Source organism: Lates calcarifer, linkage group LG10, assembly GCF_001640805.2.
Source record: "Lates calcarifer isolate ASB-BC8 linkage group LG10, TLL_Latcal_v3, whole genome shotgun sequence".
Taxonomy (NCBI): domain Eukaryota; kingdom Metazoa; phylum Chordata; class Actinopteri; family Centropomidae; genus Lates; species Lates calcarifer.
In genome coordinates this window covers 16,627,868-16,649,230 of record NC_066842.1, presented here as the reverse complement: position 1 = coordinate 16,649,230, position 21,363 = coordinate 16,627,868, and the positions used below count along the sequence as shown (strand labels likewise).

General features: G+C 42.4%; 1 protein-coding gene across 1 annotated transcript; it reads right to left on the bottom strand.

Annotated features, from left to right (window-relative positions):
* Positions 1 to 8,727: 8,727 nt before the first annotated feature.
* On the bottom strand, positions 8,728 to 21,250 carry accs (1-aminocyclopropane-1-carboxylate synthase homolog (Arabidopsis)(non-functional)). The gene is given in 21 exon segments (XM_051073451.1): positions 8,728 to 9,887; positions 10,310 to 10,502; positions 11,902 to 12,106; positions 12,292 to 14,025; positions 14,336 to 14,477; positions 14,479 to 14,490; positions 14,685 to 14,801; positions 14,803 to 14,828; positions 15,182 to 15,323; positions 15,465 to 15,510; positions 15,619 to 15,708; positions 16,198 to 16,298; positions 16,507 to 16,584; positions 16,768 to 16,865; positions 17,513 to 17,579; positions 18,604 to 18,673; positions 18,801 to 18,871; positions 19,000 to 19,059; positions 19,161 to 19,924; positions 20,037 to 20,698; positions 20,866 to 21,250. Coding segments are annotated over 17 exon segments (2,943 nt in total). The 5' UTR covers positions 20,677 to 20,698; positions 20,866 to 21,250; the 3' UTR covers positions 8,728 to 9,887; positions 10,310 to 10,502; positions 11,902 to 12,106; positions 12,292 to 13,606.
* Between the last annotated feature and the right edge of the window lie 113 nt (positions 21,251 to 21,363).

Below are 21,363 nucleotides of genomic sequence, written 5' to 3'. Positions count from 1 at the left end.
ACAGCAATTGCAATAATTATAATGACTATTGTTCTTTTTATCATTCTAATTACTGTGTTATTGAGACTTTTCCTGTTGCCACTTCACATCATCTTTCAGTGTGTGTGACTGATGCAGAAGTAATTCAGGTGTTGACTGCTATGAATGAAAATGACAAAGGCAGCCATGCAAGTGAGTTATATTAGGTTGAATACCAATTAGCGTGTTGTGTTAGTTGTTGGAGTGTGAGCGTTCATCTGGCAAGTACTATTGTGATAAGTGAGTTTTCAAAGCAATATAATATTATAGGTGCAAAGAGGCCACATTGATGCATGGAGCAAACAAACCAGAAAATATATACTGAATGTGTCACATTGCTCCTGTACTGCATTGTATTGTATGTATTGTGCTGCGCTCACATTGTAGGCCCCTGCAGTTTTTTATCTGCACTCCATCTCTCTATGGAATGTCAGCACTAAAGAGAAGTACATTCCATTCATTTCTCCAAATGCTGTCTCTCCGTCACCATTCAGAGTGAGTTTTAATTAGACAGCATCATCTGATATAATGTCTCAGTAGGTATGGGGAGTATTTGCCCAAGATCATTCTTGTTTGTAATTATCCAGGGGATTAATCTGGTGTATTCGCCACAGGAGCCTGTTGCTGTTGCGTTGGAATTGCCAGCCAAGTCATTAGATACACAGTCAGTGGGCACCAAACAACAGTTGGGTCTCTCCCACTCTTGTCAGCTTAACAGGGGAGCAGAATGAATCCTGGCAGTTTTTGCAGCTTATATTTGGTGCATATGGTCAAGTGTGACCTTAACAGCAATAGTAGTAATTTTTGTGTGATTTTTGGCTTTTTGCTTTGTTTTTGTTTCTTTTTTTTCTTTTTTGACACGCATACTTAGTCACAAGAAATGCTGACGATCTAATACAAAGAAAAGTTAAGGCAAAAAGTGCTGCTTTTGTAGCTATTCAAATCCATCAGACACAGCTGGGAGATTTGAAGTACACAATGCTTGATACATTACATATCCAAGAACAAGCAAATGATGGATTGTAGCAAGATGCTCCAAGCCTATTTATAGTTGATATTTAGATTTATGACAGCCAGGTAGCCACATGTTTCCAAGGTAAACGGCACACCTAGCTCCATGGCGGGGACGGAGCTGCAGATGTCTGCCTGACAAACAAGCGGTGACCCCCCGAGACCCTCATCTCTCTGCGCCTTCTAATTGACTTGTTATTGATCAACTCAAAGGCAGTCTGATTTATGGGGAAGAGGACTTGCGGAGACAGCCACCTGGCATGGAGCGGAGTGTTATGAATGTGAGGAGCAGACCCTGGGGGACTAGAGGCTGCAGTTTAGGAGGACATGCAGGAGTGTGCAATGCACCACCAAACTGACAACTTGTGCTAGGTGGGGGTGTTTTTTTTCTGACACGATGAATCCAAACAACAGCAGTGAATATGTGTGTGTGTGTATATATGTGTGTATGAGCATGTAGCAGGTGTCTTCAGTGGGAGAGATGAGTGGTAATGTGACAAGGACAGTACAAGGATGTGTTGGGGGGGTGAAAAGGAGGATGGGAGGGGTCTCTGTCTGTGTTTGTGAGTTAGTGCTGGCATGTGGGTTACATGCAGGAGCAAGCCCAAACAAATATAAACCAGTCTAACTAATCCACCCTTGAGAAACTTAAGAATGGTTTCACTTGGGCCTGCATGTATAAAACAAAGAGGCACAGACAGAGTATAAGAGGTGAAAGACAGAGAAGGGGGATATAGTAGTGATCTTGTGTAAAGGAGTTGCACAGGATAACAGGCTTAGCTCAGAGTGGAGAACACAAAAGGGCTTAAGGCTGATTGCAGGCTGTGACAAGGAAAGGGGGGAAGAGATCAAGCCTTCCAGGCAGAACTATGTAAGCTGAAGGTCCAAAAAAGACCTTCTGACAGCTCAAGTCACATAGAAGCTTAAGGAAAACGTGTCAATAGCAGAAATGGACAATGAATGAATTCCACAGCAGCATCGGTATCTTCCTCACGGGGAATAAAATGTCAGCGTCGTCCACATTTGAATAGACAGACCAAAATGATGATATTTCTAAATGTCATGAAGAATGTAGGCATCTTTGTGATTGTATTCAGGGTAAGGAGGGCATTTCGCTCTCATATTTCCACTGAGTGTTATGCAATATACCGAGCATTTGGTATGCAAATTTTAATTGCATTTTCATGGTGCGATCAACAACTTCTTCGGCCTCGCCCGGCCAATTCTCAGTTGGGTCGCCTCCCACTGTCCACCTCCTCCATCCCTCATCCGGAGACACGATTCGGCAGATTAATACTCAAAGAGGTGGACTTCAATGCAGAGCTATTCGTCAAAGCTACCTGCCAGAACAGACCCCTTACCCCACTACTCAAATCCCCACTCATTCATCTCCCCCTGTCTCTCCCTCTCAAAGTCTTGTTTCCCTAGTCTCGCCCTCCCCTCTCTTCTCACCCTCACCTCGGGTTTTGTTAATAATCAATTATGTGATTATTCCAATGAGGTGATTAATTACTGCCTCTCCCTCCCCTCTGTACCACAGGTTTGCATGCCTATAATCACACAGTGACAGCCGGGGGGACAGCTGAGTTGAGTGATGCTGTCTTGAGGCCTCGCATGACCCCGTACGGCTCGGCTGCATTTGTTGTTGGCTCATCCTGACTGATAGAGCTTTAACAGAGAGCAAAGGCACACCACAACAACATCACGCCTTCTCCAAATAACATCCCCCACAAGCTGCTGACAGCCTGACACCACAATATCTTCCATGTCCAGCTATCCAAATATTCATTTTATTGGATAGTCTAGTCTTGGGACCGCATTAATTCGTTCCAAGTCTTGCATTATAACTTTCCCTGAGGCGCTGCAGAGTTATTTTGGTTTTGGACAGGTTCCATTCATCTCTTCTGTTCTGGTGAGTTAGACAATATGGAGAACAACTTAAGCTACAGCGACTGTGAGTGTCCATTTTAAGAACCTTTTTCTGAAAAAAACAAATCCTATTACCATAGCAAGATAGGCCACATAGAGTTCAATAACATGCAGTGATTGCAGTGTGAATACATTGTGAGATTGTGCTGGAGTGTACAGTATAGCCCTCTGAAAAGTGAAACCTGCATCTGAGCAGACAATCCAGATGGGTGTTGATCCACTCGCAGTAAACCAAATGAAATTAAACCCTAAGCCGGATTCAGGAGCACTAGAGTAGAGTGGGGAATCAAGACCAGTGTCTTTAATCAAAATAACAATGCTCTTTAATTCTGTGTTAATTAAATGTAGATTTCCCTGATTGAGGAGCAGTCTCCTTGATGCCAGGGGACCTCCAGTCACGTAAACACCCACTCACTGGATTTGTCTTGTGTTTAACCATGTATTAGTCCCCTTTTCTCAAACTGTCTGTTGCCTGGTTTACACAGAAGGTCTGTCAGCTGAGGGATAGTAGCTTGCAAACAGCTCCTCAAATTTTTCAAACGTTCAGCATCCTTGAAGGGAGGATTTCTCGGCAGATTGTTAAACACCTTAATAAGTGGGTTACATCCGTACAGTTCTCAAATGAAATGAGAGTAATAGTGAATTCTCAGCACTAAATTTCAGACTATTTGTCTCTTGGCTGGTCATTCTCTTTCTTACCCTTCCTCTCTCCCTTCCTCAGTCCACCCTCCATCAATGTAATGAGCAAATCATGGCCACTAGGGAGAGATGTAGAGAGAAAAATTGGTCCCATTATGTGTCAAGGAGTGTGAAAAGAGCAGCACTGTTGTCTGTCAACTCTAACCCTCAACTATCCCTGGTCTTAACTTCCCACCAAACACAAAGAGCTCTTTTCCCACACGTAGATCGGCTTATTATTTCCCTGTCTTTTAACTAAAAAGTCCATTATAGGAAATGCCAGGACAGCCGTGCCCTTTTCTGCACTAGCTCTGCCAGAGCTCAGACAAGAGAACAATGGACACGGTAACACGCGCCGATTCAGGGGTGATTTAGAGTGACTGGTCTTAAACTCGACTTACAGAGTACAGTAATTATAGGAGGTGAAGGGAGGAGCCGTGAAGGATGCTGTGGACCGGTAGTGGCCTGGGGAGGGAGGTTGTTGTCATTTGGCAGCCAGTCCAGTTGGAGAGAGAAATGACTATTGTAGCCAGGGCCTGGGTGGTGGAGCATTTATCAAGCAGTCATCGCAATGATTCACACGATCCAGTGGGGAGCCATTATTTTACCACCCCGGTCTCTCACTGCAACCTGCTTGTGGTGACGATGATGATGGCTGTGGGCTTTGTGAGCTCAGGAACAGACATATACAGTAATTGTATGAGAACAATAGTTTGGAAAATCTCATATAAAAATCCCATACTGTATGTAGTCTCTGGATTGGACTACATTGAGGAAGAATGTAAGAGATATGGCATATGGCGTTTACTCACTGCAGCAGAACACAGAGATGCCTGAGGAAGGGACTGACAAACATGTGGTCCCTGTAGTTGGAAGGGAAAGTAACTAGCACTGAATACATAAAGATCACAAATAAATACACTGTCTACCTTCTTGGCGAGTGCTTTGGGACTGGGTAGATCCGAAAGAATTGATACAGTTTTGCACTGGCTGGCCTGCCTGTACAAGCAAGTATAACAGTCTCTGCATAAGCAAATAAATCCCTAACTGAACAGGGAATAAGGGGAAGAGGCAAGGGAGGTCTGCGATGGCCTCCTCATAATAATGATGATAAAAATGCTATTCTTCTATTCATACTCCCCTCACACTTCCTTTACCAACTTTCCCTTTTGGCTCCCATGGGAGACGCATCATTCTAATATACACAGGTTTTTCATCCCTTCCCTTTTTGTGTGAGACCTGCCAAAGAGACAGAGAGACACACAGACAGGGAGAAGGAGAGAGATGGAGACTGTTTATTCAGTCAGATGGTCTAACGTGTGCAGAATAGATTTGAGCTGAAGAGAAAGCCGTCTACACAGTGGCAGTTGGTGTCAGTGGGTGAGTGAATGATGCTGTGCCTGAAATCACTCCCTCGTTCACTCATTTACTCTTTCTTCCAAATCCATACTGTGGTGAACAGAAAAATGAGGTGTTGGATGAATTTCTCATTATCTCTGACATGTGTAGCATTGCATAGTAGTAATGAGACATCTAGGGCCTATTTAATGCAAAATATTATACTATGTATTTAGCAGTAAAACTGAGTCTACAGTCTAGCAGCTCTGTGAGGCTACACTTAGCTACAGCAGTGCTAAATGTTTACATCAGCATGCTAGCATGCTTACAGTCATGGCAATCCATCCAATAGCTGATATTTTCATGTGGACCAAAGTGGTGGGCCGACTCAGTGACCGACATTGCCTTGCCAAGAGCCAAGTGCTGGCAGAGCTAATGTACATGCTATGAAAAAAAAAACATTTTTGCGCCACATAAGGACACTATATAGTGCGATAACTTTGCACTTAGAATTTTAAAAAGGTAAATGCACTACACTCTGTATTACAGAAGGAGTGGTTTTGTACACAGTAGTGAGCGAGTGCCGATTTGTCTACTCATTTTCACAGATCTCCTCATTGCTTTTTAGATTATTCACCCATGCAAAATTATTTTCCCAGGATGGCGGCAACCATGTCTTCATGTCTGCCTTTTATATTCTTTTTTTCATTCCCCTCAGCCTCCTCTCGCTTCACTTCCTCGTGCCATTCACTGTCATTGTGAAAAGGTGTGTGTGACTCCACTAGTAGAGCAGAACCCATTATCATAAATAGGCCAATAAGTAACTTCACACAACGTGTCTCCAAAGCAGGCACACTCTATATGCAAAGCAGAGGCACACTGTTCAAGAAACTGGCGCCAAGTGATTATATTTGTAATTTAATTTCCTTGGTCACACAGAGATAAGAGAAGGGAGCAGCTACAGTTGGCCAGGGATGAATAAGGTGACAAGAATGGGACTACAGCTTCATTGTCTGGACTGAGATGTCCGAGACGACACCACTTATGGAGGAGGGTACCGGCGGGCAGATATGGTACATGCACTGGGATTCGCAAGTCTAAATTCAAAGACACAAAAACAATGTTACTACTAGAAACAGCAGAGAGAGTTCTGTTATGCAAAAACACCTGCACTCTCAAATCCAATGGATGAACATAGGTGCAGGATGATCAAGAAACTCTTTTCTCTGATGCAAGCAATGTCTCTCTCCTTTCTGTCTGGCTCCTTCGCACTCAGTTCTGCTGTACAAATGTAATCAGCAGGGTGGTCTGGGTGGGATGTCAGTCATAAAGAGCAATGGCTTATTGCAGATTCTACAGGCAAGATGAACTGGGTCACTGCAAGAAAAAAACGACTGAAGGACAGAAGGTGTACTCTCCCCATATCCTCATGCAGCCTCCCTCTTTTTCCTCCTCCCTCTGCTTTTTCTGAGATTGTAGGACTGCAGACATCAAATTTCCCGACTGACTTCCATTTTCTAAGAGTGTCCACTTATACTGATGACAAGGCAGCAGAGTACTGCAGTGGTCAAACTCTGATTTTGACTACATCAGAACATTTGGGGCTACAGAGAGCTGCCGGTGAGGGACGGGGGGAGAAAGAGTAAGGTACGAAGTTCGTCAAAATCTGACACCACACATTGCAGTACAGAATTCAGGGACAGTGTGAAACTATTTTGTGACATCTCAAATCCTCTCTCTCCCTTTGTTCTCTCCTCCTCTCATCTTTATGTCTGTTTCTTCCCCTTCTGTCTTGTCTTTCCCACATATTTCCCTCAGTGTCTTTACTTTGAACCCAACAGCATTAACCTGTCAGGAAAGTTACAAATGTTCTGAGTGAATTATGTAAACCACAGAGAAATAAAACTGCAAAAAGCATGGAGTTCTGGCTTTATTTCATAATTCATCATGCTCCCAGATCGAGCCAAATAAAACTTGACTTATTAAGTAGTCCAGCACATTCTGGCTCAAAATCGTCTGAAATATGCTTGACAATATTTATCACACTTTGTCTGCCTCGCAAATAAAAGTCAAACCCACACAAACACATGCACATACATGCACAGATTTTTTTTTGGTGTGTGTGTGTGTGTGTGTGTGTGTGATGTCATTACTCAAATGAAAGCGGTGTCTCACCGATTCCACAGGATTTCATAGCAAGAGGCAAAGCAATAGATGTTCCACCAGCACCACCAAAAGGTAAAAGAGAAAACAACAGTTTTTTTTCTCTTCTTTCTGTCCCTTTCCTCCCCTCCGAAATACAAACTTACAGCTCTGAAAATCAGATTAAGGATGCTTCGCCTTGGCAGCCAGCAAGTTTATTTATTTATCTCAATGAACACAACCGCAGACACACTGGAGCACAGAGAGACACACACTTTATACTGGGGGATGGCATAGTGGCGGTGCAGCATAATTAGTAGGACATGACTGTATAATTGGTCTCTAATTGATATGAAGAGCAGTGGCTTAGCCCAGGCTGTGCTTGACACATGCTGGCGGCCGCAGGCAGGAAACGCCGACGGCCTGCTTAATCTTGGTACCATCTTCTGATTGATGTCTCTGTAGGAAATGCCCTTCAACAATCAACACCCACAATCTCTCTGTGTCTATCAGGCCACCTGTCTATCTCTGTGTAGCATCTTCCTCCATTCATCTATCATTTCTTCCTTTGTGCCTAAACATCTCACTATCTCTTTCTTTGTATCTCCACATTGATTCAGCCTGTCTTTCTCTGAAGGCATTCTCAACCTTTGGTCTGTTTCTCTCAGGAAGGTGAGAGAGCAGCGTTTGTGGTGTCGGAAGGTGAAAAGTGGAAGGTTTATTCATGAGACACAGGCAGCCATGAAAGACCGGGGGGGGGTGCTTTCAAGGGCCCAGATAGAGCAAACCACAGGGAAATAAAAGCAACTTTAGATGAAAAGGAAATCAATTTTAAAAGTGCTTTTTATTTGCTGAGAGAAACTGGGTTACCTGTTCTCTTAATTTGGCAAATTAAGTTTGAAGAGATTTCTTTTAAAAATGAGAACTAAACTAAAATAACACCGCTGAGAGGCACAGCTGGACACAAGAGGTCAACAAACAGTGAACTGAGTGGATTGAGGATGAGGATGCTCTTTAGAACAATTCTGTTCATGGATCACATGCTGATGCAAGATGACCTTCAAGGACGTTCTCCTCATTTACACAGCAATTAAGCACTACCCTGTTGGTAAATTGAAAAAGAGACTAAAATCCTCTGTGGATTTAATAACAAACTCATTACCAGGGCCCAACAGGGCGGAACTGCCTTTTAATTAGAGCAACACCTGATTAACGCCCAATTAACAGAGCCAGAGCCACTTAATTCTCCCCCACTTTGGCAGGTTGAGAACATAAACATAAGCAGTCCAGCATCGGAGCGCTTGCTCTCCTCCTGGGAATGTGTGAGAGAAAAGTAAATAACGACTTTGGAGGCAGTCTGTTGTCTGGTGGTCCAAATGCTCTGCAGAGCTGGAAACTGTAGGTTGGAAATGCATGAGGTAAGTGTTTCAAGAGGGAGACAGATGTAGGACTGGCTGGCTGAAACTTGTGCCTCACTACACATGGAACTCCTGGTGGGCTGATGTAGGCCAGTAGTCCATGCAGCCTCAGAATACCCACTTTCATTCTTCCCATTCTCAGATTCTCAGAGATTGCTCTGTTGCCTTTAAGAAAGACACAGTATCAGGGATGTAAATTTCCTAAACTTTTATTTTAACCGTGGAGGAGTTTGGACAGCACAGGATGAGCACAGTCAGTCAAAAGGTTCGTTGAACATTCATGCATTATATTTCAGTATCCACAAGACTGCTATTTTTAAAAATAAAAATAAAGCATAAAGGTTATGGCCACAGATATTTGTGCTGTATTTATGTTATGTATGTATCACTCATCATAATTATACAGAAAGAAAACAACACAATGTGTATTGTCCATCCATTAAAGTGCTTGGCTCACATTTCAACAAATGAAATTAAATATGTTAAACTAAATAACTCCTCTTTGGTTGAGTTTTACTGTCAAAAGTGTCACATTACAAGATGGTGCTACTTTAACATCATAAAGTACATTGCAGCACCCACTGAAACTTTCAGGAAACGTACAAGTTGAGTTAAAACCTAAATCTGTTTCTGGTCCCAGAAGATGTTTTATGATTTCTACTCCTACCCATGACCTTGTCAAAGAGCAGTTCTCATCTTACATTTAGTGCCCAGTTTCCCAGCCAGTACTGTTCATCTTTAGAGTGTTTTTATTTTATTCTAGTCCATAATGAAAACAATAGGCAAAATTTCCACTGCAGTCATCTGGGAAGCAAAGAACCAAGAAGCTCAAGCCTTCAGTCTCAGAGAGTTTCAGGACTGAGATCATCTTAATTCCTTTAAACAACACTTAACTTCAAACACGCTTAAATGAGTGTTCCGTTTGGTTGTACAGCTATGGAAAGCAGTGAGGAATTGTTGTTTTCTCATGAGTCTTTGTGCGTTAATGTGTAATGTACACAGCTGTTTTCTTCGTTGTGTCCTTATTTCTGCGCTCCTTTCAAGGTGATGACATATACCTCTTAAGAGCCATGTTGCTTTTGATGCTACCGGGGTGATACCCATCACTGAAAGAGCGCTGAGCGGCCATAAGTTGAGAGGAAATCCGCCACGACTCCACAGCCTTCTCTAAGTCTGGGAGGATGTCTGGCACAACAACTTGTTCAGCGATAAAGACTATCATCTCCACGACCAGCAGCAGGACCCAACCTAAAGCCCCAACCCAGTAGGAAGAGCCGAGGCTGAAAAAGTCTTGACTGATTTCTTCGCGGTGCTGATATGTGAAAAAAGACCAGCTGAGGAGGAAGAAGAAACCTGTAGACAGAAGAGAAAATCAAGTCAAATCAAGTATCATTGAGAGAGAGAAAAAGTCATTAAGGTCAATTATTACATGCCTGGAGCTTTAGAAAAGAGTTTATATGATAATGAACTGCAATTCCAAGGAAAGTAAAAAGTCTCTTTAAAAACTGCTGCCTTGCAGGGTATGCAAATGAGTAGTACATAAAAGAATTTCTGTAGGTGTGGGTTTGACATGAACTACATAAACCAAAAGGCTATTTGGAGGTTAATTGGAAATGAAGCTATTTTTATTATGTTACTTGAAATGTATATATTATTTAAAAAAAAAACTCCCAAAACAACAACAGACAAATTATTAATAAAATGAAAATAAAAACATGCTGTGAGGCTCAGTAAAACAAATGTTTCACATATTGTGAGCAGCGTGGGGGTATTACCTGTAGAGGCCATGGTGAGTAGCAGCAGGGTGGTGGGGTAGAGCGCCTGCCCTGCCATGAGGAGAGAGCGAGTGTTGGAGTAGGAACGCACCTGTCTGAGATGTCCAGCAGAGGGCAAACACCAGACACAGAGCACCGGTGCTCACAGCCATCAGGAAGGAAAGAACACCAAACACCCTCTCTGCTTCCAGGGCTGGAGGACACAAACAGACACATATACAGTACATAAACAAGACTGATGATTCACTGTATACTGGCAAAGTTACATAAGGTTGTGGTTTAAGTAGTCAATATGAAGTGAAAAAGGTCAAAGTGATGACGCATTCCTGTGGATGCCCCCACACGTGCCTGCCTACAACTGAAACCAGAGGAGTAAAACCAAGAGTTTGTGTAGTTTTTCAGAAGTAATACATGGAACTAATCTCACAATGTATTAGATTCATTCTGAAAATTTGTGTGGTGCATTGGAGTTGAACACCAACATGGGAGGAGTTGATTTTAGTCAGTCTTTTTCTAACAGCAACCTGTTACTGACACAGCTCCACTGCAGTTCTACTGACACTGTTTAATCCACCATTTTATCACTTATCTGTGACCAAGCAAATACTGATTGTTGTGCTAACTAAGCTGCCCATTACACTAGTTCTCCAAAGCTAATGTGTCACTAAAACAACATACAACTAGACAGTTGAATTATAGTTACTTGTATTATGTTTCACTCTTTTTGCTCTTACTTTTGTGGACTCAATGTGATTGTTGAGTGGATTAATCACTGTGTTGTACTTCCTATGAGGACTTAATGCTGTTTCACTGGTGATACTTTGTTTCTTCCTACCAATACCTTTGGTGTAACTCTTGTTTTTTCCAGGATCCTTTATATTTTTATAACTTATAATTACTATCATTGAATTTGTAGAGTCAAATAGTAGTTTCAAAGTTTGGTAATAGCTTTAAGTAAAAAGGACAACAGCTGTCTTCAGCCTTCAAAAGTGGATTAGCTCACTGCATACAGGCATCTATACACAGAGTGAGGACACAGGACTTAGGCTGTGTTATATTCATTCCCAAAGTGTGTTTGCATAATGCAAATATCAGTGGGATAAAACAAACTGACAGGGGACTTAATTTCTGAAGGTTAACAATGCCAAGAAACAAGATTTAGTTAGCTGACAAAGACCAGGTTTCAGCTGATTTCAGCACATTTGCCTGCAGCCAAGTGTAAGACCTTTAGCAAATACAAAGAATGTACTTCATTGGTACAGGAGCAGGCACAAACTTGTTCACTACTGCTGAGGAGTTCATCTGCAACCCAGTGTATTTTTCAGCTCTCCTGATATTAATCCCCTCTAGAGATTCAAAGGAGTAAAATAACTCCCTGTAAGTCTGAAACCAATTCCTCATCTAACAACACAGAAACAAGATATACAGTATTTGTCTCATTGTATTTGCTGCCCTTTCAGACACATCTTATTCAACATGTTATTAGTCAATGAAACCTGTAACTTAACCCAGAGACAGCTTTAGACAGATGACAAATTTGTTTCATTGACTGACGAAAATTGTTAAAGAGGTGAATGCGACTCAGTGCTCACCACTGAAGACAGTGCCGTGTTTAGGGGTTGTCTGGTCACTCTTAGTGTTATTCCACTCTGCCCAGAGCCCCCTCTCCTTCAGCCAGAATGGTGTCCAGACTGCATAGCACACACACAGGCAACCTGCCAACCCCACGCAGGACTGAACAAACCTGAAGCGACTGATGGAGTCTCCTAACTCCAGAAACATCATAGTTCTATACCACTGAGAGAGAGAGAGAGAGAGAGAGAGGGAAGCAGGGAAAACAGAGGACGGTGAAACAGATGAGTAATTATGGTTTATTGAGGTTGAGCAACAGCAGGTAAATCTATCTCCAAACCTAACCTTGTTATTTTGTTTATATACATCAGCTGTAACATTGTGGAATGATAATAAAAGTACAGTCTTACCTTTGTTGTTGATGAAGAAAGAAGCTGTCAGGAACAAAGCTGTGAAATAAGTCTTTGTACGAATAGAACAAAGTTAAGAGTAGAGGAGCTGCTGGTTTTCACTACTGTACAAACACTCCTATACAAACACATTCAACACCCTGACAACTCATTATTTGTACTGCTCATGACCGCAAGCCCTCACTTGCAGATCAAACCCCTCAGTGTTACTCCGCCTCTGCTGCAATGGAAACTCCCCCCCCCCGGGCTTAGATTTCCCCCTGAATTCCCTACCCAACTGTAAAGAAAGTGAAAGCATTAAAAAAATCAGAAGACGGTCATTCAATATTTCAGAAAGCAGAAGTCTGTGTGGCTGACATTAAGCAATAAGGAATAAAGAGTAACTGTTAAAGGAAGTTAAAAAGTATAAAAAAAAAAAAAAAAAATCCCTTGACACGCTCAACAGCCATATACCACCCAGACATTTGTTTATGTCATATGCAGCAACTGTGTGGGGGAGGTGTCAACAGGTCATTATGCACGACAAACCATTTAAGGAAATCCCACTCTCGATTTCTCACAGTGGGCTACAGTGTGTTGTGGCTGATGGTGCTTTCAACCTCATATGTCTCTCCCCTTCGTCATAAATACCACCCCCTCCGCTTTCCTTTGTTGCAATGGAACAGCGCCCACAATCACCCAAAAGCAAGTTTTAAAAAATATCACATCAGAGCGTGTTTTGTATAAAACAAAGATACTTAAATATTTAAAAATTTAAATTCAGATTTACTTAACATGAGACATTATTGTCAAAAACATAATAATTCATTCATTTATTCACAGATCATTAACTTTAGAGAAATACAATACCTTCTGATAAAATAAAGTGCGTATGATCAAAATGATAAAAAATGTACAATTCAGATTAAGAGACTTAAAATGTTTGAGAACAGAACATGACTGCTTTTGGCTGATTTACATTTGGCATTCACTTAGAATTTGAGTTAATAAACATAGATCTGTTGACTCTGGGTTACAAAAGAGCAAGGCCAACTCCTCTAGCAGCTTAAAAGTAAGGCCTCAAGATACAGATTAAAAAAAGTACTCTGTCCTGTTTTTCCATCCTGGCCTTGCCTGCATTGCTTTTCCTCCTCTCTCCTCTTTAGCCAGCTCGCAGCTAATGTTTCCTCTTCACTCCTCAAAAACAGGCATCAGATTTGACCTCGTGTCAGGTGTTTGAGTCGAGCTTCTCAGCGTAAAAGCAGGGAGCAAGAGGGATGCTTAAGCACTGCCTCTTGAAATCTGGCAGCTACGTTCGTGCCCGTTTATCCTAAGCTTACTTTCTGGCTCTTTGCAGCAGGGCCTTGAATACATCAAGAATCTCTGGGTCCTCTCCGGCAGACAGCTCCGGAGTGTTTTTCTCCAGCCAATCCGAGGAGCGGATTTGATGCCTGAGCGTACCAATCAGAGAGTCCAGACTCTCTGCGGGCTTTGATGCTTGGCAGTCCAGCAACACAAACTCCTCGGTGGCCAACGGGCCTGTGTCAGGAACAGGGCTATCCTTCTCCTTCAGCTGGTCTGATGACTTGCTTTGGGGTGATGATGTTGAATTAACAATTGCAGCATTGTCTGAATCCGCACTGTCCTCTTTCACTGACTTTTTGCTCTCCTCAGTGGCTTCTTTGATGGAGTGTGAATCAGGACTGCCATTTTTTTCTTCGATTTCTTTCAAGGCCTCCCTGATTCGCTTCAGGCCTGAAATAACACAAAACATTACCAGAACAAGTTGGTAACTATTATCCAATCAATACCTAGTTTAAGACACAAAGCAGGAGATGGAGCTGGAATAACACCATTGAATGAGTAAATGAAATAACAGATATGATCTAATCAATGTCTAGTTTAAGGTAGAAAATGTGAATTAGAGGGAAAAACACAAAATGTGAAAACAGACATACATTTTTTAACACATAATTTAAGACAGAGTTGCTGAACAGCTGAGTGCGGATATAAATTTCCCAATATGGAAATAGTATTTTGTGTATATTACACAGTACAAACTGACCAAGCTGAAGGTGGTGCTGTTGGTCAGCGAAGACGATGCGGAACCAGCCAGGAGTGGAGCAGGAGAAGGCCTGACCACAGCTCAACACCACCTTGTGCCTGAGGAAACCCCTCCACAGAGACAGTTCCTCCTCAAACTGACGACTCTCTGAGGTACTACCAAAATAGAGAAACACAAGTGACACATCAAGCCTGTGGGAATGCACACACAATGTTCTCAAGAAATTACCATCTGGATCATTACTGTCAAGAGAATTAAATGACTGTATTATTTGCATTTCAGCTGGCGATACGCAACATAGAGCTGAATTAACGGCCCTGACATCTTAACCTCGCTTTGGGGTCGTTACCTTCCTGAGGTCAGCCCAGACGTACAGGGCAGCAGGTCTGTCTAGGTAGGGAACGCCCATGCTCTGCAGCTCTCCTATCAGGTAGCTGTGAGCAGCTTTCAGTCTGCTTCTGTTCTCAAGGCAGAAACTCCTTGTTGATCCACTCTGTGACATGAAAATATGAAGTGACAATAGGTGAGTGTAAATTAAATGTTACAAGCCTTAGTGCAGCAGAGGCCCATGCTGTGCTCCTGTCATATCACAGGAAGCCAAAAAAGGGGGGATGATATCTCTAAGAAGCAGGGGAAAGCACTAAGAAGCACATGTTTGAGTTGTTGAAAAGCTCGCAAGCAAAATTATTTGCATTCATGAAGCATTCATAAAAGCTGATTGTACTAGTGTGAATTTTGACTTGTTTTTACCAAAAGGGGACTGAAAGTGAAGACTATTTTTCCAATTGTGTCTATGGTGAACCTGATGTAACTACTACAGTGTTTGTGTGAACATTGGATTCATACCTCTGTCCTGAAGCAGCTGTGCCACCTGGTGCTGTGTGGTTCCAGAGATACCGTGGAATGAGCCCAGCTGGGCCAAGGCCTCCACAAGGTCTCTATTCTCAGTATACAGAGTGCCTATTCTGATTCCTGCCATTGCAAAGTCCTGGAGGGGCCGAGAAGAAGTAAATGAGAAAGAGCAGTGAAGGCAAACACCCACTGGAGAAAAGCTGAGATTTTACTGTACTGTCAGCAGGGATATAAAAAGTCTCACACACTCTCACACAGAGCACAGCTCAGTATGTACCTTGCTCATCCCCCACATTACATGTGTCCTCTGTGGGTCGGGCAAACTAAAACAAGGGCACATTATTAGCAGTTAAGAGGCTGTCTTCAGACACAGTTGTGATCATTAAGGTTCTAATAGAGTAATCAAGCAGAGGTTGGGGTTCACACAGTACCTGTCTACACTGAGGACACTGTGAAAGGTGACAGATTCATCAAAGACCGTCAGCATGTACACTTCATCTACAATGGCGTGGAGCTCATTTCTAAAGCAGGAAAAAAAGTGGAGAGAAAGATAATCCAGTATACAGTATTAATAAAGCTTGATTTTATATTGATGATGTCTGTTTGCAAAAAATAAAAATAAAAATAAATGTAAAACAGGTTTTTCAACATCCTATGTCAGTTTAAAAGCGCTGTGGTTTATGGTTACAACAGCTCAGTGCCTGCAAGGGTCTATGGAGGGAATTATTCTGGCATGATCATTTAGAAAACAATAGATGATGCAGGAGACTCCTTGGCACATGGCTGCACTTGACAATATGCTGATGGTTAAGAGAGGTGATAAAACTCCATCGAGAGCACATGATGTTCAACACACAGGACAGAGCTCTCAGCCATTCAGTTCTGCATACAGTTCACACTGGGAACTGTATGCAGTGGCTTAGCAATGTGTTTAAAGGAGCCACAGGATTGCAGACCAGGAGGATTATAGCGTTAGGCCACTGCGTGAGATAACAGTGGAGCAAACATACTTTTTGGCAAACTCCAAGAAGGCAATCATCTCCTTCTGGGTGTAGATCTCAGCCAGAGGGTTGTGGGGGTTCATCAGTATAACAGCTCGGATCATCAACCCCTAGGAGAGACAGCCAAGTTTCTAAGGAAATACAAACTCATGCACAGTATCACAGTCTTTAAAGATAAAGCTGCAAAACAAGTCTCTGAAAAAAGAGCATCTAAAGCCTTTATTTAAACTCTTTGGCCAAGCATTTTGAAGTGGTTTGGTCTGTCTTTAAATATTCATTAAGGACAAGTGCTTAGGAAAACATGCATTCATGAATTACCTCCTGCTTAGCCCTTTGCAGACCTTCTTCTAATTTCTCTACTGTGAGGTGGAAGGGTCGACTGTCTTTGCCATCAGCCTACAAATAAAATAATAAGTGTTGGAATAAAAGGAAAAGGATAAATACATCAACGTCTAAATTGGACAGCTGGCAATAGTCTAGTGTGTGAGATCACATGATGCAGTTAAAGCTGAATGCAAAATCATATACATACATACATACACATAATCACTGCATGTACATCAGGTTCTGTTTTCATACCTCACAGTCCAGAGGAACATGGAAGAGTTTAACGTCACTGTACAAATCCAGATCCTCAGTGATAACACCGTAGAAAGGAGTAGGAATAAGAATGGCATCTACAATGTGAAAAGCACAGTGACCACATGACATCTAAATACAAACACATATCATCCCTTTATCATCATCTAATGATTCTGTACATAAACATGTACACACATACTATATACCATATGTTCAACTCATGTATACATGACCAATCCTTAATGACCCATATAAGCAATTATTTAGGTTATTAGTGATCATTTTCATTTGTTAATTTGGAGGCAAATTCAACAATTTCCTACTCCACTGTTGCCAGTCATATTCACATAAGTGAATGACTTAGCATCATCATGATCCAAGTTGGTAGAAAATGGATGAACATCAGCTTATAAGCTTTTCAGCCTTATGATTATTATTACAGCAGAGCAGTTACTAAGTAAAACAAATATACTAAATTGCTTAAAATTAAACATTGCTCATTGCAGTGGCAACAAAGAAAAAGCTATTTATATAGCTACCTAAATAATTTTGAATATTTTTTTTGTTTAAATAATTATGCTACAACTTCCCCATTCTCTGTTGTACTGTATATGATGATCATTGTAATACAAAAAAGGAACATGGCCTAATTTCCCATTATTGCTATTGTGCACACATTTGTATTCACACAAAATAGATGTGAATGTATTGTATGTGTATGTTGATGCATTTGTGAACTTGCCTTTAGGGTCACAAATTACTGCAGCAATACATGAGAAGAGGGAACCACAGCCATTCATCACCACAACCTGAACAAACACAAAAGACTTAATTAAGGCACAGAAGGAGGCCTGTTAAATATGCTACAAATTCATACACCTATTAAAGCAGCCATTCATTACTTCTCCAAATTAAGTTGGCCTCCCTTAAAATGCTATGTTAGATCAATTGTAGCATTTGGCATCTTTATAATCATTAGTAAGTTGCTAAAATAAATTAACTGAATCCACTGCCTTTATTTTTGAGAATGAATGGCTATAATCCAGAACGTCCTGTTGCAGCAACATAAAACATAAAATACAATCTTATTTGTCAGTAATTACATAATTTCCTGGACATCTGCATCAATCACAGGGTGGATCCCTTTTAATACATATCTCAGAAATCCAAATTGACTAATTACAGAAGCACAAAAAAAGCAGAATCTATTTCCTATCTGTCTGTGGTGGAACATTTAAACAGCTTCTGTAAAAAGTTAGTACAGCCGCAATTTAACAGTTTTTGTTCAAAAGTAAAAGTCTTGCAGTAAAGTTTTATTTGTAAAAAGGAAAATAATCACTACAAGTATAATTTAAATTACAGTCAAAAATACTACCAGTCATCCTGACAAACAGTTTCTTTCAGGCTTTTTGATGGTTAATGAATTAAGATGTAGGATTGTGGCAGTAGTTGAGGTGGCACTACAGTGGATGTAATAGTTTTCAGCTGTTTAAACTCTTAGAGATTAATTATATTTTCTTTTTCTACAGTGCATATCAAATCTTAATGTGTCAAATACCAACTATCTACAGTCATAATATTATTGTTGTAAAACAAACAATATTCCACTCTGACAACTTACTGTAGTCTCTACAATAAACTAAAAACACTATTATTTACAAGAACCTCAGAACTGTGCTTACTGTGTATAGTGTAATTATATGTTATCACATTATCTATTTATATACTTTCCACAAACTCCTTTAGGTTTTCATATTTTTAAAACTGCAACTCTCATACACATACTGTTCTCAATACTAATGTTACATTCCACTATTAAAAATCTTCACTCACATTGTCAGCTTTGAGTGGGTTTGGAGAATAGCAGTATTGGGTCAGGAACTTTGCAACCGCCTCTCTCAGGCTGAAAGAGAGGAGGATGGAAAGAAGTTTAATGTTTACATTGAATGGTCTTGTTAAAATGTTACTGCATTATGAGCCGCATGACAAATGTAAACAATGAAAATACAGATCCACTCAAATTCTCTCACAATGTGTGGCCCCTCCAGTCTGAATACTGCAACAAGGATGGGTCAATATGTAGCATGTCAGGCTTGGTCAGCTGTAGCAGGAACAGAAATGAAACTCATTAGTGAACAATAATTTAGAATAATGTACACTGACAGACACATATCTCAGAGCATTACACTCTACTGCATTGCATCATTATTACCATACTGTTTCTCTCACCCGCTTGTGAAGGAGATCATAGCACAGTTTGTTCTCACTAGTTCCCATGTTGATTATACCCTACAAGTGAGAAAAAGAAGAGGGCCTTGTAAATTATCGTCAATGTCATTTAGAAACAAATCAGAGCTTTAAGTGGTGTTCATTACATGACGCAGACTTACATCAGGGTTGTCCGTGTCATGGTGTTTGTCCATTCCATATTGGGCATAGCCTTCCTGAAGAATGCCTTGATGCTGTCGGATGCTATTACCACGATTAGACAGGTACACGCTACGGCCGGGGGTTTCCGCACCTCTCAGAGTTGCCAAACCATTCTGAGACATTTTGCAGGCTGTGACAGATGTAGGCGGTGTTGACGTTGTTGTCTCCTGAGTGGAAACAGCCTGTGCCTTGGGAGCTTCTGGAGGCTGCTGAGATAAAGACGACAAGTCGGAGGGGGTGGCCGTGGTCATCAGTGAAGCTGACAGATGAGCTAGGGGTGAGACAGAGGGGTCGGTCTGCGCTGTCGCGACAGTTGGAGCAACCTGTCCGACAGCAGCCAGTGCCCCCGTGAGCATGCTGAACAAGCGGAGCTCATGCTGGCGCTCCTGTTCCGCCCTCCTCTCCTCCCGCTGCTCCCTGCGCTCCTCGGCCTGCAGCTCCCTCTCCAGCCGGGCCTCCTCCAGTGAGAGGAGGCGCTCCTCTGCTGACTGCTGCCAGTTCAGGAAGCTGGCCAGGGCTTTATCCAGGCTCCCCCGACCCCCGCATCTAGCACCTCCGTGGCTCCAGGATGTTTTCCCACCACGGCGACGCTTCCTCTGTCTCACGGAAGCTGGGGTATTGGAACCCTCCTTACTGGGTTGCTCGGATGCATCCAGTGGCACAGGACCACCAACAGCCTGGGTGACAGCTGTGGCAGAGCCAGAAATGTTCAGGTCACTGAAACCTGGGGATAAGAAGCAGCAGAAATAACTTACAAGCTACCATAGCCTGTCACTCCCTAATCTTATGTTGGTGATAGTTACAATAACAATAATGATAACATTTGGATTGACAACCTGAAGGTGAGATTCTTGCATTTGTTGAGCTCTCTCCTCGACCCAGAGTGTCCTCTGCCCCCAGTAGAGATTGCCCATCAGTTTCCTGGTCATCTCCAGATCCATAGTACATCTCAGGGGGTGCAACACCTGAGTTCAGCATGCTCTCTTCAACATCTTCACATTTTATATCCAGTGGATCTCCCGTTTTTGGAGGCTGTCCAAACAGAAACCCACCCGAGGAAGCAGGACCAAAGGAGCCAGCCGGAACTCCCTGCAGGTAGGCATCGGCCCCACCTGGGCTCTGAAACACCTGTTGAGCTATGACAGCTCCGCCCAGGGAGGAGTAGGTAATGGCGGGTCGGTTCGCCAGCACTCTGTCCATCACATCATAAAACTTCCAGGACCTCATTTTGTGGTTGTCTTTGATGCGGCGGTACTCCAGCTTCATCTTCTTGATTTTTTCCCTGCACTGGTCACCTGTGCGATAGATGCCCTTTTCACGCAAGATGTGGGCTATGCGGTCAAACACTCGCTGGTTGCGCAGTGAACTCTCCAGTTCAATCTGGACCGACTCGTCGGACCACAGCTGGAGCAGCTCCACTATCTCCGGGTCGGTCCAGTTGCTGCCTCGCTCATGCCTCCTACCACGAAAGTCCATCCTCTAAGTTACAGGACGTATTCTGCAACACAGGAAGGGGGGATAGCATGAGAAACGAGCAGCCTACCTCTGTTAACCTAACTTCAGCAACACCAAGAAACACTGGGGCTTTAAATGCGTTCCTCGTGTCCATAGTTCATGATAAAAGAAAATATATACACGTTATTTTACCCAATTGTGTTCTCTCACCGTAAATCAAAAGTGCAGCTCTTCGGAAAGAGATTGTTGTGGAGCTGTCACTCACGTGAGACATCCACGTAGGTCGACACATGTCACGGCTAGTTAACCCGGTTTGGAGTGGTTTGGAATGGCAAAGCTTTGTCCAGCCGGTGCTAAAACCTATAATTCATTCTTGACCAGAAAATTTGTCATAACTTGGTGAAATGGGGAATAGACGCATACAAAATATCTACATCCGGGTTGACGGCACATGCGTGCTGTCCTTATTCCGGGATAACTTTGGTCCGTGTTAACGGGGGGGAGCTGCTGAAAGCGGGCTGGATTTCACTTATACCAGGCTGTAACGGGGTAGACACAACCATGCGAGTCAGACTGGGAGCTTTGTGTTATGGCCCCCTCTACCGTACGGTGTGCTGCTTTGTTCATGTGTGTAACTCCAATAGATACCCACAAGATGGCGCTCACATACAGCGGCACAAACCAGCTAACGAGGGGAAGCAGGGATGT